Genomic DNA, 16,000 nt, shown 5'->3' with positions numbered 1-16,000 from the left:
AAACATACATATTTTTACATGGGGACATTTTCTCAGAACATCAGTTGTTTTATTATAAAAAGATTTCCTTGTCCCATGCACGTTAGAGGGTGGTTCCAGCCAGATGACCACGACCACATGCTGTTTGACTTTGTTACAGCTGCTTGCTGAGACCACCGGTTCCTTGGCCCACATGGGGATGATGTTTTTATAGATAACAGGCCTCTTCACCACTGTCATACTCCGGTATGGCGGATGATGTCTTCCCAGGGGGAAATCCTGAAGGGGGAATTAGGGCCTATCCTGGTGTGCCCTAACATATCTTAGGTAGGAATTGCATATATTGTGCCTAGTTGGCATTTTCCTGTGTTTCACTTTTTCTTGTCATCATTTTGCTTCTAGTATGTTTCGTCATTTTAATTATTGCATTTAATGCCATTTTATCTAAGATGCAGTTGATTCAATAAATCTTATGGAACCAATTTCCTTCCTCTATTTGTCTTTGCATTTGTGAGACTAATGCAACTGAGAGAAAAGCATGAGATCTGATCCACCACGATTTTCCTGAGAAGTCATAGTGTCATGCACCCGGTTGCCACAAATCGTCCCTGCTCTTGGGCAGAGAGGAGGCGCTGCTAGCTGGCCGGAAGGGATTAGGCCGACAGGTATCATATGGTGTGGGACTGGACTCAGTTCCCTACAATTCAGGTGATACTGCCGCCCAAATCCAGCAGCCTCATTTGTACAATGAGAGCTAGCAGGATCAGTAATCACCACCGTTATTTTGACATTTTGCTATTGCCTCAAAACTGCTGGAGCAAAGGGAACTCTTCAGCAGGCCCTTTTAAATCCATACGTTATTTATCAACACAGCACCCCATGAGCTGAGGCCTAGGTGTATCTGTACCAGTTGCTCCGCACTAAAGACAGCCCTGTGTTTAATGTTCTCAATGATATCACTGGGTAATGTAGCTTGACAGCACTGGGGGAGGTAGAAGCTGGCATATACATAGAGGGAAGCATGTTTTGGAGCAGCATTTACAGCAGTCAGCACCTAAGCAGCATTTAAAGCACTCAGACACTGAAAATCATTCAGGCTCTACTTCCACCACTGCCTTTATGATGGTATAGTTGGGAAGGGCCAGGAAGTGAAGAAACGCAATGTGATTAGAAGGTGTCCCATCTGCATTACCTTTTCAATCATTTATAATTTCTTCTCCTTCCCCCCCTTCAAAAAGGGTCATTTCTTCAGCTTCACCTTCAGGACCCTTTCTCCTTTGCTGCCTGCCTGTTTTCCCTTGTGCCTGATTCCTCATGTGCTGCTCCCCACGTCCCTCCTTACACCCCATCTACATCCACCCTTTGTCCTTCCCCACTCCCTTACCCGATGCTGTAGTGGAGCTGGACTGCATGGTCTCTTCTATCACACCATCCACATTCAGAGCAGAGGGTTGATGTGCTGCTCCCTTAGGGTTGTATTTAAGGCTGGAAAGTGAGACAATTCTTCAGCTCATCCAGTCCCAAAAGAAACTCCATGTCCTAAAGTAGTCTCCAGGGAAGTTTTCTGTGCCCAGTTTTAGACATACAGTTGTTGCTGCTTAGGGAGATTCCCATATCTCACATACGTCTGCTAAGCACATTAGCACAATCAGTTCCAGGACCTGAGAGATACTTAAGTTCTGCTGATCAATGTCTCAGAGAAGGGCAGGTCAGTGTTGCATTCCCCAAAAGACTTGAGATAACACCTGTTATATTTCCTGAAACCCAAAATGAAATTATGTTTGCAGAGGAGAGGAAAACTGGCAGGTGCCTCTCACCCCTATCAATATGTTGTACATGTGAGAAAAAGGGTGTTAATAGTCAGATAGGAACCTATCAGAAAATCAGTTTTATAAGCATGTGGTATTCCTGAGCCCCACTCTGAACCATGGAATTAGTACACACAAATGTTGGTAATTTGTTATATCATTCGTATTCATTTTATGCTACTACTGTATAAATCATATTAGCAAGAATTACATCATGAATACAAAATTCTCGGCAAATACAAACAAAACAAGGGTTCAGCCTAAATGTAGCCCAACAATCAAGTTCATCCCTATCTTAGTAGCATTATCTCTTAAAAAAATGCTGTTGCACTGGCTTACAGCTTGATACTTTAAATATGCATAATATTTTCTGAGTCATGTAATGGCCCCTGCATACCAGTAGATTTCAGAATCTCTACCAGCAACCAATCCTTCTGTTAGGTGTCCCCAATAACTAAGGTCTTTTATACCCCTTTTATGGTCTGGCTTGACAGTGCAGTTGGCACCAGACAATTAACTGAGAATCACCAGGAGTTGAGGCTTTGACTACTCCCACATGTTTGGAGCAAGGAGTACATGTTTTGCTCTGGCAGAAGTTAGGTGATTAAAAAAAAAAGTGCTTGCCATCCACACAGATGTGATCATTTTATTTAGCCAGCTGCCTGAACTTCAACTGACAGGGTCGCACACACACACACTACATTCTAACACTGCTTAAGTGCCTTAAATAACCAGAGATTTGGTGGTGTTTTCAGAGGCAGACGCCGTAAATGTCAAAAGGGGTCAGGGGTGATGATAAGGAAGGACAGGGGAAAACAAAAAAATAAATTAAAACATTTAAAAAACGTACCTTTTTCACCATTCCTGCTGACTCCTGCTGCCTCATGCCACCTCACTGTTCTTCTGGTGTACCAGCATTCACTGGGACACCAGCACAGGCTCCCAGAAATTCTGGGCACTGCTTTCATGTAGAACCTAGCATGAAAGCAGCATCAGGATTTGCCTGAGACGGCCAGCCAAACACACATGTGCACTTAGTGCACTCTCTCCTCCTCCCGCCCACCTCCTGTGGCCCAGCCCCATCCCTCCCTGTACTGCCGTTGAGCCAACAGATGAAAAATAAAACAATAGTTTAGCTATTGTTTGATTTTTCATCTCCTGGCTCTTGGCCAGGGGGACGATGCTCCTTCGCCATTGTTAAGGAGCCACCCCTGGGTGTTTTTCTCTGGTAGCAGCTCAGGTGGAAGGATGGCAGTCATTAACCTACATAGATTTTTAGGTTTGGTTTGACAGTGCAACTGTCACCTGACCTTTTAAACTACACCAATATTATTGTGCATTTTTTTTGCTTCAACACAAATATATATCAATTCCCACGTAATTTATTTGTAATGCTTCACATTAACATACCACGTTCCTTTAAAGTCAGACCTATTGGCATTGCCAATACTTGTCCTAATTTGTAGTCTATGGCACAAGGAAGGGCTTCCTGCACTCGGATCTTACACTTGTTGCACAAAATGGAAGATATTGCCTTTGTTGATTTCAAGAAGCACACATAGGTACTATGTATCTGTCAGTCCTCCATACCAGAGCCTGCAAGATCAACCTGCATGCAAAACTTTAGCTGCTGTAATTAAGCAGAGCATCTGTAGCTTTCATAACGTCACCAGAAATACATGGCAATTTAGCACATGTAAAATGTGTTTGTCTTCACCTGCATAATAAGCTAAGTACACACATTAGTGAAGGCCAGCCAGAAGCCTAATAACTCTACGTGTGACTTAGGTGTATCAGTACACAACATAAGCATGTTAACAGGTGCTGAGACCTGTGACAAATTAAACATTGTCAAACACACAGACAAGAATGCACACAGGCGAGGCCATTCTGTTCTAGGTTTGCTCTCTTTTCCCACTTCCACTTCCTCCTTTACAGCTATTTCAGACTGACTCGGAATTTAACTCCAAATTTCCTCTTAATGGTGAACCCTCGAGGCTAACGGCCACAACCTGTCAAAAGTGTAATTTCCTGAGGTGTAATACCTGCCACGGAACAGAACACGGACTTTAGATGTCACAACAAAGTCCGCCCTAGTGAAGGCACATTCTTCTTGGGGTGGGGGCATGGGGGCGTTTCACTTCTAAAGCTGAACAACGAGTTTACCATACCCAAGAATCATTTTATTGACATTTAAGAGTAAAATTGGTTTCTTAGGCAAGATGAACACAAGAGGGTCCTTAGGAAAAACCGTAGGCACCACTAAATGGGTAGAAATATCCAGCGGCAGAACTGCCTACAAAACTAAATAAAGAGAGCTTTCAAAGCAATTAACCGGTTGAGCAGTTGTGCGCAAAACTTGGTAGGCAGACGTGTGTAAATAAGTACTACATATTACTGAAAAGCGAAGGGTAGGCCTAAACCTATTATTGATTTGAGCTGCAGGTAACTGGTAGCTCAGCAGAATGCAGAATCACAATGCTCTATCACTCTGCCAGTGTGGGGCTGAAAGATTTACATACACAAGCACTTTAACATTGTGTTTCTTCACTTCTTGGCCCTTCCTAACAGTACCATCACGGGGGTAGTAGTAAAAGTACAGCCTGGATGATGTTCAGAGAGATTCCCAGTGGCTGAGGTTAATTCAACCATTCCATCCATCACCTTGTTGTTTTTGCATTGGACGTCCTAAGTGTTCTGGGTTTGCCCAGACGTAGGCCCCAGACTCACTGTGCAACTGGAAGCAAGCTATATCCAGCTGAAGAGCCCATAACAAAGGCAAAACCAGTCCTATGTAGCTTATGTTCTGGTGCCAGGGAGGACCTGGCCTAGCAGTTCGGGATGGACTATTTCCATGAGGAACAGGGTCAAAACTGATTTGCATATGACTGGTTCCAAACTGAGGTGACATGGTGAGCAAAAAACAATGGATTTGGATGCTGCCCAGTGTCATTGCCAATGGTTGAAATGAATTCAAGCATTCCATCCATCACCTTATTGTTTTGTATCAGATCTGTAGAGTCATGTCGTTGAGTTGGATTTGAACAAGTCTGTTTTTCGTGGTGAATAATAGGAATTCTCTCTTGGTAAGGATGAGCTTCAAATACGTGTTGTACATTCAGGTCTGGGTGAGAGACAGGCAGTGTGAAAGGAACTGGATGTCTGGAGCAGAGACCTTTAAGTGCAGGTGTGAGTCATCATTGTGTTGATGACTTCTGATGCTGCTAATGGTGAGTACAGTTCCAAAGGGGCTCCATGTGAAGTGGAAGATGACAGGGAAAAAAATGGAACCCTAGGAGACTCTGCAGATGATTGGGGTCGGCTGAACCTTCAAGTGGTCAGTTGAATAGGTAGGAGGAAAACCTGTGAAGGACTTTGCTAGTCAATTGCATTCAGGATTTATGGGTGTAGAGGAGGATGGGATGTTCAACAGTGTCAAAGGCATCTGAATGGTTCAACAATACCACAATGAAGGGGTCCTTTGTATTTATTTTATCTATTTGTGGTCAGGTGGGCATCGTCCATGATCTCTAATGTAGCTGTCTCTGAGCTGCAGCTTGGTCTGAAGCTAGATGAGAAGTCATGCTGGACACGACACAGATGAGATCTTGGAGTTCTCCATAGACTTTTTTTCAGTGATCTGCTTAATGATGTTTAGGTGAGTGATGGGAAGTAGCTGAGGTCATGAGTCTATGCTTCAGGTGTTAGACTATTCTGTCTGGCTGATAGCTTTTCAGAAGGTTCCTTGAGTGTGAGAGGCATTGAAGATGATGGTATGTGTGAGAGAGCTTCTCCGGAGAGTCTTTTTATGAAAGTTTAGTGTAATACATCATCTTCATCAAAGGTGGCTTTGAGGGAGTTGAGCATATTGGCGAGGTCTGTGAAAAAAGCTTGATTGAATTGCACTTGTCTGTGTGTCAGGTCACGCAAAGGAATGATGCAGTGCTCGGTTGTCCTCAAGAGTATTCTGCTTCTGTTGGCAGCTATCTTAATTTATCAGTTTGGCTATGCATGGCGGTGTCAGTATTGCACTGTGAAATTCGATTTGTTAAGAATGTATTTGTGGGATTTAAATGCGACATTGGTATTCTTCTTTGAAAGCTCTTTATCTTTTTCCTGAGTGTATCTTGCATATTTTTTCCAATGCACTCTCTTATGTGTGCTTTTACTTACATGGGCTACCTAGCCCAAATACATTCACAAGTGGATTTACAGCTGATTTGCTCAGGAGATGTATCTTTTGATTTCTCGGGAGAATCTCCTTATTATTCAGCTGATTATTGTAGAGGCGTGGCCGCAGTTTGGATCAAAAGAAGCAGACAGGTTATAAAATGTCACTTTGTTTTAGGAATGTACTTTGGCCTGCTACAGTGATATGATGGGTCATATTTTACAGCACGTACATAAAGGTTGAGCCATGCTCGGCAGGTAGCACAGTGCATCTGCCAGTTTGTAGAAGTTGTTTGCATACCTACCAAAAGTAGCCTTCAGAGCTTCCACAGATAATATATCATGCATGTTTAGGCAAAGGGGTTCCAGGTGATGACATGAAGTTAAAAGGAATATACTTGCAATTATTGCACAGTAATATCTTTATTTTGATAAAATAAAATAAGAAAACTTAGCCAGTTAAGTGCTACTAAAATTAATCACACTTGAATAATTACTGTACAGAAAAGTGGCAATGAAAGTATATTTTCGGTACATAACTTAATTCAACGGTATAAACGGTATAAACATACATTTGATTTTATGTTCCTTCAGTGTTTTGTCTTAAAAGATCATGGATAAGTCAGAGGGAAAAGCCGACAAATACAAAAGCAATAGTTTGAGAAGCCACACTGCTACATTTGCAAAAATGCGTGGACTTTAACACACACTGACAACAATAGTGTGTTATTTTACGTATGCCTGAAACCATAAAGTGGATTATAATAATTTCATAAAACAAAAAAGATCGCATCTAAAACAAACTAAACTAGAGAGACTTAAAACTACATAGACCTTCCTTTGCTTTTGAATTTTAATTACATTATTTGCAATTCTTACTAACGACCACCACCACTTTGAAAATACTGTTCACTATGGACTTGTCCTTAAACTTCATTCTCTCACGCTTCACAGAATTATTCAGGCACAATCTTGATAAGAATGAACCTTGTGACACATCTTGGGATAGAAAGCTGGTGACTACTTTTCTGAACGGGAACGCTGTATTATTATGGCAATCCTCTCTTACTTCTCCAAGCTGTCCCCACTCTGCTCTTCCCAAACCATCTAATCATCAGTCCCTCAAGTTTCGCATCTTCTGCCATTGCTCCAGAACCTTGCACATCTCAAAAAGACGGGGGCAACCAGCAAAGCGGCAAAGAGACAAGGTGCTATTAATCAGAGTATTTGGACTGAATGATGGAAAACCCAACCTTCAACAATCTCTGCCAACATCTTCATTTCAAATTGTTCGTAAGGTCAACTCTCACTTCTGTCATGTAATTTTCAACAGCAGAAAATAATCCTGAATGTTTGCCTTGTCACACGTCTGGGCTTTGTCCAACTAAATAGTAACACAAAAGGATGATGGACGGAGTGCTGAAACTTTTCAAACACTCACCCCCGGTCACAGATCTGGGTTGAATCCATCATTGTTTTGCTCACCACGCCACCCCAGTTTGGACCTAGCCATATACAAATCAGTCTTGACTTATTTGCATATGGCAGGGTCCAAACTGGAGTGACGTGCGAGCAAAACAAAAATGGATTAAACCCAGATCTGTGACTGGAGGTGAGTGTTTGAAAAGTTTCAACACTCCATCCATCATTTTATTTTGTGGTGTTGCTATGTGGCCAGGGTACACCCAGATGTGGGTCCCTTGCTCGCTGCGCCACTGGATTCAAGCTAGTCTGGCTGATGAGGGGTGATATCTCGAAACCAATCCCAGGAGGCTTGTTTCTGGTCGAGGAAGGACCTGGCTTGGCAGTTCCGACTGCACTGTTCCCATGGGGAGCAGGGCCAAGGCTGATTTTGGTATGGCTGGGTCCAAACTGTGGTGAAGTGGCGAGCTAAACAACAATGGATTAAACCCAGATCTGCGATTGGGGCTGAGTGTTTGAAAGGTTTCAACACTCCATCCATCATTTAATTTTGTGGTGTTGCTATGTTTGCCCTAAGTGGCCAGGGGATGCCCAGACATGGGTTCCTTGCTCGCTGCACCACTGGATTCAATCTAGTCTGGCTGATGAGGGAAGATTGTTTCTGATCCAGGGAAGACTTGGCTTGGCAGTTCAGGCTGGACGGTTCCCATGGAGAGCAGGGTCAAGACTGATTTGCATATGGCTGGGTCCAAACTGGGGTGGCATGGCAAGCAAAACAATGATGGATTAAACCCAGATCTGCGACGGGAGGGGGGGAGTGTTTGAAAAGTTTTAACACTTCATCCATCATTTTATTTTATGGTGTTGCAACTTAATAGTAGCCCAGTTCACTGGCAAAATGCATCTAATGTCACAGCTGATGTCTTTAGTCTTGTTTGCACCTTTTAAACTGTCCTCTTCAGTGGAATGCTGTTCTGGCTGCAAAGCATTGAAAGAGGAAAGCCAAAGAGGCAGTGAACTAGAAATACTGATGGAAGATATATTCATGAGAAAACACTAAAGAAGTACCAATAACCAGGTGTGGACAATGTTTGCTAACATTGGGTTTCTTAGCTCTGTAACAGGTCTTACCATTAACCAACTTTACTGTTCTCATTAGAAATACCAAATCACTCAAATCAAAGAGATTAGTACTAGTTTCATAAAGTGTGCATAGATTTCTGCAGGTGGCATCTTAACTGAATTAGTTTGAAACTAGTGCCAAGTTCCACCTTTCCCAGATCAGAACAATGAAAAAGTGTTTACAAAGAAACTCCCATCATTCAGGCATACATCAATAAATAGTCTTCAAAGTCATAAAGCAGTATGCTGGGACAATGATCTCAGCCTGCAGAGCCGCTTGGCTAGTACCAATAAACTGAACATAGAAAAATCTAAAACAAAACAAAATACATGCATTCTGTAATTCTCAAGCTCTCATGATTTGGTTATTAGCAATACTAAAATGAGGAATCGTTGGCAGTATTATAAAAATACATATGTTGATGCCTAGGGGCAAACATGTAAATAATGTCCCGAGAAAAGACAATGTAAAAAGTGCTATTTATAAAATGTCTTGGATTAAGCCACTATTAGTAATGTTGTATTATGTCATCCAGTAAAAATGCTTCTTATTCTCTTCTGTCTGTTTGCTACTCCAAAATATATTTAGAATTAAGGATGTCTTATCATCTGTAGCCGCCATTGAGTTCTGTTATTATCTTGAGTTTAGCTTGCTGTAAAGAAAAATAATGTAAAATGTCAGGAATACTACACAAGCATTAATTGAAAGATATTAAGAATATTACTACTCATGCTTTTCAAACACTTGGTACAATGCTTCAAATCATTTTCATGCCTTTGGGCTGAATGTGTATCAATGTGATAGCTAATGACCAATAGATGTAGTAAAGCTTAACTAATGCTTTTTGATTACACAAATACGCACTACCATGAATTCTATGTCACATACAGATTACATATTACCCCTCACACTGGAAAAATTAACATTCCCTGAAGGAAAGAGTTGGACAGGAATGGCAAAAGAATATCAATGTTAGAATACCTTCTGAAATGGATAGTTCCCAACCAAAATATAATCCCTCTGGTGTTAATACTAGAAAATCTACACCCAAAATGTTTTTAAAACACTATTTAGCACACGATAATTATGTCAGACAGCATTTCTGTAAAAGACATTCAGACATATAATCTCAAGAAAACATGCAAAGGAAAAGACAGATTGTAACGCTTCTGTCATATACTATATAAAGGGTCCTGGAAATAGGGGAGAAATTAAATGAACTCAAAATTATGGGGGTCATTACAACCCTGGCGGACGGTGTTAAAGCGGCGGTAAGACCGCCAACAGGCTGGCGGTCCTTTTTTTAGTATTATGACCATGGTGGTTACCGCCATGGTCATCCGGCGCTTCACCGTTCCGCCCGCCAGGGCGGAGACGACTGCTGGGCTGGAGACCTGGGTCTCCAGCCCGGCGGCCGTCACAATACCGCCGCCGGTATTTCGACCCGGCTTACCGCCGTGGATTTCCAGCGGTAGGAACCGCCATGAAATCCATGGCGGTAAGCCCTATCAGTTCCAGGGAATTCCTTCCCTGGCACTGATAGGGGTCTCCCCCACCCCCCACCCCCATCACATAACACACACACACACAACACGCATGCAGGCACCACCAACACACATACACGCACACACAACAACATACATGTCTACAGCCACACACTCAGTCAGACACGCACACCCATATACAGACATACACGCACACATCCATACAGACATACATACAGACATACACGCACTCATTCCCAACACATGCAACACACACGCAAGCATACACGCACTCACACCCCCCCTCTACATACACAGACGCACACCCCCATGCACCCACACAACACCCCCCCACCCCCCTCCCCTAACGGACGATCGACTTACCTTGTCTGTCGATCCTCTGGGAGGGGACGGGAGCCATGGGGGCTGCTCCGCCGACACCACACCGCCAACAGAACACCGCTGCGCCGAATCACAGGACGTGATTCGCTGGGCGGTGTTCTGTTGGCGTGGCGGTGGAGCAACCTCCACTTCCCCGCCGCCCGCCAGTATGGCTGTTGGCGGCTCTCCGTCGTAAAAAGGACGGAGAGCAGCCAACAGTCATAATACGCCGAGCGGCAAACCGCCACTACTGGCGGTCTTCCGCACGGCGGTCCCTAGGCGGTCTTGTTAAAAGACCGCCGAGGTTGTAATGACCCCCTATGTCTTGATAAAGTGTAACCTTAATTGATTGATGATATGCAAGTATTAGAAATATGAACTCCTACTCCAAATTGATGAATATCTAGGATTTCCTACTCAGTATTGCAAGCCTTACAAGGAAAAACATAACTTCTATTTACATTATAAAGCCATGCTGATGGCAAACATGTTACTACCCAACCCACTTTATCACCTTGTTTTGCCAAAAGACATCTTTTAGGGGAGCTCCAGTCTTCACTTGTTAATGGGAAAATTACATTAATACAGTATTTTCTCTATGGAGACTTTAATGTAAAGTTTTCATTTCTTTGAGTTGATTAATTTTTTTCTATCTTTTGGAAACAATTTAAGAAAGCTTGATTGTAATTTTCTTTCAAGATCAAATCACTATAATTTTGATCTGTTTTTGCGGGGCCCCTAAAATGAGTGGAGCCCTTAGGCCACTGCCTACTTTGACTATTGGTAATCCAACACTGCCTTGCATTCCTTCTGGACAACAATTGAACCAATATTATTTTGACATAAGAATTGTGGCAACTGAAACCTGCAATTGTGCTATAGACGATGAATGGTGCAATATACATCAATAGGCTCCACAATAAAATAGGATATGAGAAAAGGTGGAAGTGGTCCTGAAACTATAGCCATCGATGCTAGCTAGTTGCAGGGCTGCCACAGGAGGCCACACCACAAAAAGCCTTCAGGATTTGTTTTAAGTTTCAGCTTCATATCAGGCCACATCACAGTGTTTGGATTCAGGGCTTTCTGTCCCAGGAGCTTGTGAGAGGGCACAAGCGGAGATGTTCCATTCCATTAAGATTGTTATTTGGACAGATAGTGAGGCATTAACCACGGGGTATTTATATGTGCAGACCGAACCCTGCAGGGTAGTGGAGAGCTGTACACAGAGCTGTGCATTTTGTATAGCCACATAAAGGTTATTGGAGCACAGGCAGCCATTTACAAGAACAGAGGAGTAGATTACATCACAGGTAAGTTTGAGTTTAAAAGGTACCATAAATTAGATACACTACAAAATTAACATAATAAGCATTGACTAACCTGCACTTTCCGGGAAAGGTGGTGATCAAATGGGGGAGATGCAGTGAGAACATTTGGGCCCTGAGTTCTTTTCTGAAAGTAAGACGGACTGGTGCTAATCTTAGTTGGAGGAAAGGTTGTTTCAGAAGGAGAGAGCAAAAGAACAAAAGGCTTATTTTCTTTTTTCCATCCTGATTTTGGGTACAACCAGAATCACTGGATTAGTGGTGTGGGTAGTAGGTACATGGTCAGTATTCTGCTAGGTGGTCACGTTTGTGTAAAGTGCTTTCTGTTACAGGAAGCCAGCAGAGGTGTTCTGAGAGTGCTAAAATGTGAAGTAAGTAATTCATCTGGTAGCTTTCAGCGTGGCTTCTGAGAAACCAGTGAGGAGGGCATTGTCATCATCAATAGCAATGTGGGGGAGGACAAAGGCTTGTGCCGTCATGCAGAGAGCGGCACCAGGATGAAGGATGTTACTTGTGTAAGAAGCTGATGCTGACCAGGAACGCCCCGGGTCAAGGCAGATGACAGAGATTGGCATTGATGGAGAGGGTGGCATTTTGTTCAGCCAACTTGCTGTCATTCTTTGTAGTTTGCCATCATTAAAGAGAACGAATTCTATTGTCAGAATATGCCTGACAAAAGGTGGCCCTAACACGTGCTTGGAAAGTTATTGTTCATGTAATTTCTAAAAACAAAACGGACAACTCAAGCATGATACCTCAAGAAAAGATTTGTTTGTTGATACCGTGGGATGCTGAAAAATACAGTGGTTTGTTAGGCAGTGGGGAGAGCTGAAACTGTAGTGAGTTAGAGGGTCTTTACAGATACATGTTGTTGAAAAGCTGCAAGGTAAGTGAGGACTGGCAACAGGTTATATTGAGAATTGATATGATAATGGGCAAAGTATTTAAAATTGACACCACTTATTTTTTTCAATATATTGCCTAACAACCATGCTCCAAGTAAACACAACAGAGTCAAGAAGGCGACTTTGTCAAGGGAAAGATGCTCCTAAGACGAAGAAATTAATAATAAAGTCCTTTTACACTATGAAGAAGAGAAGTGTGTCTTTGAATTTGTGGATGGCTATATTTGATTTTAGTGGAGGTTTCTAAGTGTAAGTTGTATTATACAGTGTTTATTCTTCTATGCGTTTTCCCTGATGTTATATATCCTAGTCCAGTGATGTTCAGTATTTGTCTTTATCCTTGAACATAAATTAAGAACAACACGAAAATGTGTTATTTTTCTTGCCGTAAATAGTAAACCCTTCACTGAAAAGAAAAGCGTGAACTACAAATTGTTAATAAAGGAAAACTGGACTAAGAAAGGAGCGGTCTAATTCTCTGCTGTAATTACCGAGGGAGTCAAGAGGCAAGGCGCAGTCCACCTGCATGCTAGACTTCAAGGCAGCATTGGGGCAAATATTTTTCAATATATTCCAAAAGTAAGTGAGCAATTGCAGCAATGGACATGGATCAGAGGCAATTAATCACAATAGCGCTTCAGTGTCCCGTCAGGAATTCATCATCAAGGAAGAAGCAAAAGTCATTGAGAAACAAAAATCAGGCCAGGCATTTAAGCCAGATATTAAGCGGGCTGGACGATGCAAACTTCTACTGAAAAATGGGCACTTTTAACACCTCAACATTTAGAAGTTTAGTGCTGGTGCCTTACAAGAAGGGATCCCAAAGTTATTTTCAAAAAGGGATCTGACAGTAAATTAGTCCAGAAGGTAGACCTGTAAGAACATGAGAGTCATTTTGCTGGACACAAATGAAAAGTTGTTCCGCAAGGTAATACATGCCATCATGATAGACTATACGCTTATCAAAACTGTTAACCGTTGTGTACACAACTGCACAGTCGATCTGCCTCACGCATGTTCAGCATTGCAGCATGTGGGTACGGACTGCCTTCCATCTGAGTTTTCCTTGCCCGGCTGCTTACAGCAAGAACAAAGGCAGCTTGTTGTACTTTTGTCCTTTGCCTCCTCCTACAATCCCATCCATTCTCAGTAGCTTCAATTGCATCATCTCTTTGACCATCTGATCGCAGGTCTAAATCCCAGCGAGTCCACACCACCTTCCATCTTTTCGAGCTCAGAAAGTGATAATCACTGAAATGACTAGCAATCTGTTATCAGCACAAATAAATTGCCATAATCATGAATGTGTGCTTTACTAATAGACAGGTATGTATTTTATGTTAATGGTAATTTCAACTACACCATGTTTGAAAGACGCCCAAACTCTTAAAGCTGGACATATAAGAGCCATTGCATTTGGCCTTTGCATAACGTAAGGTTTAGCTAGAGAGAAAAAGTGCTATGTTTGTATGAAAAAATATAAACAAGGATATAATATAAAAAAGAAATAATTACCAATTTGTTTCTTTAGAAAAGTTAGAAATCTACTCCAAATCAGGTCTATGGGAAATTTGCCACTCATCCTATTCAACACAGTTTTGGGTATGGTGCTACCTGTTCATCTTGTACATTCTTTAACAGTATACTTCATAGTTTTATAATAGAGGTTACAGTCATAGTGGAACATCCTCTATGAATGGATTGATTGCAGTGCCCAAAAGGACAAGAGGAGTGGCCACCCCCAGCTTGCACCACCCCTAAGGTATTACATGAGTGGTGACCTCTCCATTTCATTTTCCTCCATCTTGCATGGTAGGGCAATAGCCTATCAGGAATAGGCAAGTGACCTCTGCCTACAGGAAGTGGTCACATAATGGGTGCACATACCCTAAGGTACATGGCCCTTTGGTCACTACTAGGGACTCCTCTAAACGCCCACTAAATGCACTATTTAGTGGGCACCCCTAGACCTGCAGATCAGATTCGAAGGACACAAGAAGGCCAACAACAAAGAAGACTCAAGGCACGAGAACTGCATTCCTGCTGCACAAAGAAAAAGGCGCCAAACCCTGCATGCTGCACCTAGGACTCAACAATCACTGCTGAGGAGTGGCATGGACATCAAACACACTCTACAAAACCCCAGAGGACCTCCACCCTTCTGAAAATCACTAAAGATCTCCCTCCAGAGTGAAGGCTTCACTCCCTGCAACAGATCAGTGAAGTCCAGTTCACTGACTGGCTGCTGACCAAGGAACTGTACACAGTAGCTTGACCAAGTTTCACCCGACTGACTCGGAGGACAAATCCTGAAAGTGTGCCAAGTTTGATGGCACTGCAACCTCCAGTGACTGAACCGCGCAATAGCCTAGGGTACTGGATCCCCAATGTTGGACTCCCAGAGGAAAGGTCCACTCTTGACTCTTAAAGGACTAGGAGCAAGCCCCAGTCGAGAGATTTCAGGACACAAAAGTACTACCCCCCAGAGTGGCCCTTCTGACCTGAAATCCACCATAAAAGTGACCTGCCTTCTGCTTCCAAGGGCACCTTTGTGCAGAGCTCTTGGCTCACCTATCGGCTCTGCACCCAACCTTCCTGGGCTCTGCACCAGAGAACCAACTGTGCTTTTTTGGTGCCCCACCCCTTGCAACCTCTACACTCCAAGGGGACCCACCAGACTTATTGTTTTTCCAAGTGGTCCCCCGCAGTTTTCCTGCACCAGCTCCAAGGACTTTCTGCAGCTGATGCCACCGAAACTGGGAACCGCATAAACTTCCCGGGCTGGTCCACAGAATATCTCGACGACCTCGACCTATTAACAAAACGAAACATTGGCAAATGCATTGCCTGAATTTACATGCATTTTTGAAGTTTTCTCCCATTGATTCCTATGGTGCATAATTACACACAAAAAGTATGTATCCGATTTTGATGATCTTGGTCTTAAACATTTTATAAAAATCTGTAATATTTTTATAAATTGGTCTCAAGTTATTCCTTTGAGTGTGTGTCCACATTTATTGATACTGTGAGTACAACTGCAAGATTGGCTTAACTGCGCGAGCAAGCTACCATACAAATTTGAGCATTAGGTGGTCTAGTTTTTACCTCTGTAAACCAAGGTGGGGTTTGTTGAACGCTCTGCACAGTGCACATCATTTTTGTACACTATATAGAAAGCCAGCCTCCTACAGAGACTACTCTGTCTCCGCTGTGGCCATACTTCTCCGATTGCCCTGGGGAGTAAGGGCTGTCAGAGAAGTGTCTACATGTCCACCCGCCCACTTTAGATAGGTGAACATGTGGTTGTTTTTTACTACCAACAGGTAAAACCTGGCAGTAAGGAACAGCAAAATATAATGCACCCCCCCCATGGGAAAAGTCTCCTATGGACAGGGGG

The 16,000-nt window shown here is 42.8% G+C and overlaps 1 protein-coding gene across 1 annotated transcript in view; it reads right to left on the bottom strand.

The window, feature by feature from the left end:
* Positions 1-6,361: 6,361 nt before the first annotated feature.
* DRAM1 (DNA damage regulated autophagy modulator 1) overlaps positions 6,362-16,000 on the bottom strand; it is a 234,533-nt gene continuing 224,894 nt past the window's right edge. Inside the window, exon 8 of the mRNA XM_069228974.1 lies at positions 6,362-9,154. Within this exon, the coding sequence (XP_069085075.1) occupies positions 9,107-9,154 (48 nt within the window). The 3' untranslated portion in view covers positions 6,362-9,106. The remainder of the gene's footprint in view (positions 9,155-16,000) is intronic.

This window comes from Pleurodeles waltl, chromosome 4_1 (assembly GCF_031143425.1).
Source record: "Pleurodeles waltl isolate 20211129_DDA chromosome 4_1, aPleWal1.hap1.20221129, whole genome shotgun sequence".
Classification (NCBI taxonomy): Eukaryota; Metazoa; Chordata; class Amphibia; order Caudata; family Salamandridae; genus Pleurodeles; species Pleurodeles waltl.
This window is presented reverse-complemented; position numbering and strand designations above follow the sequence as displayed.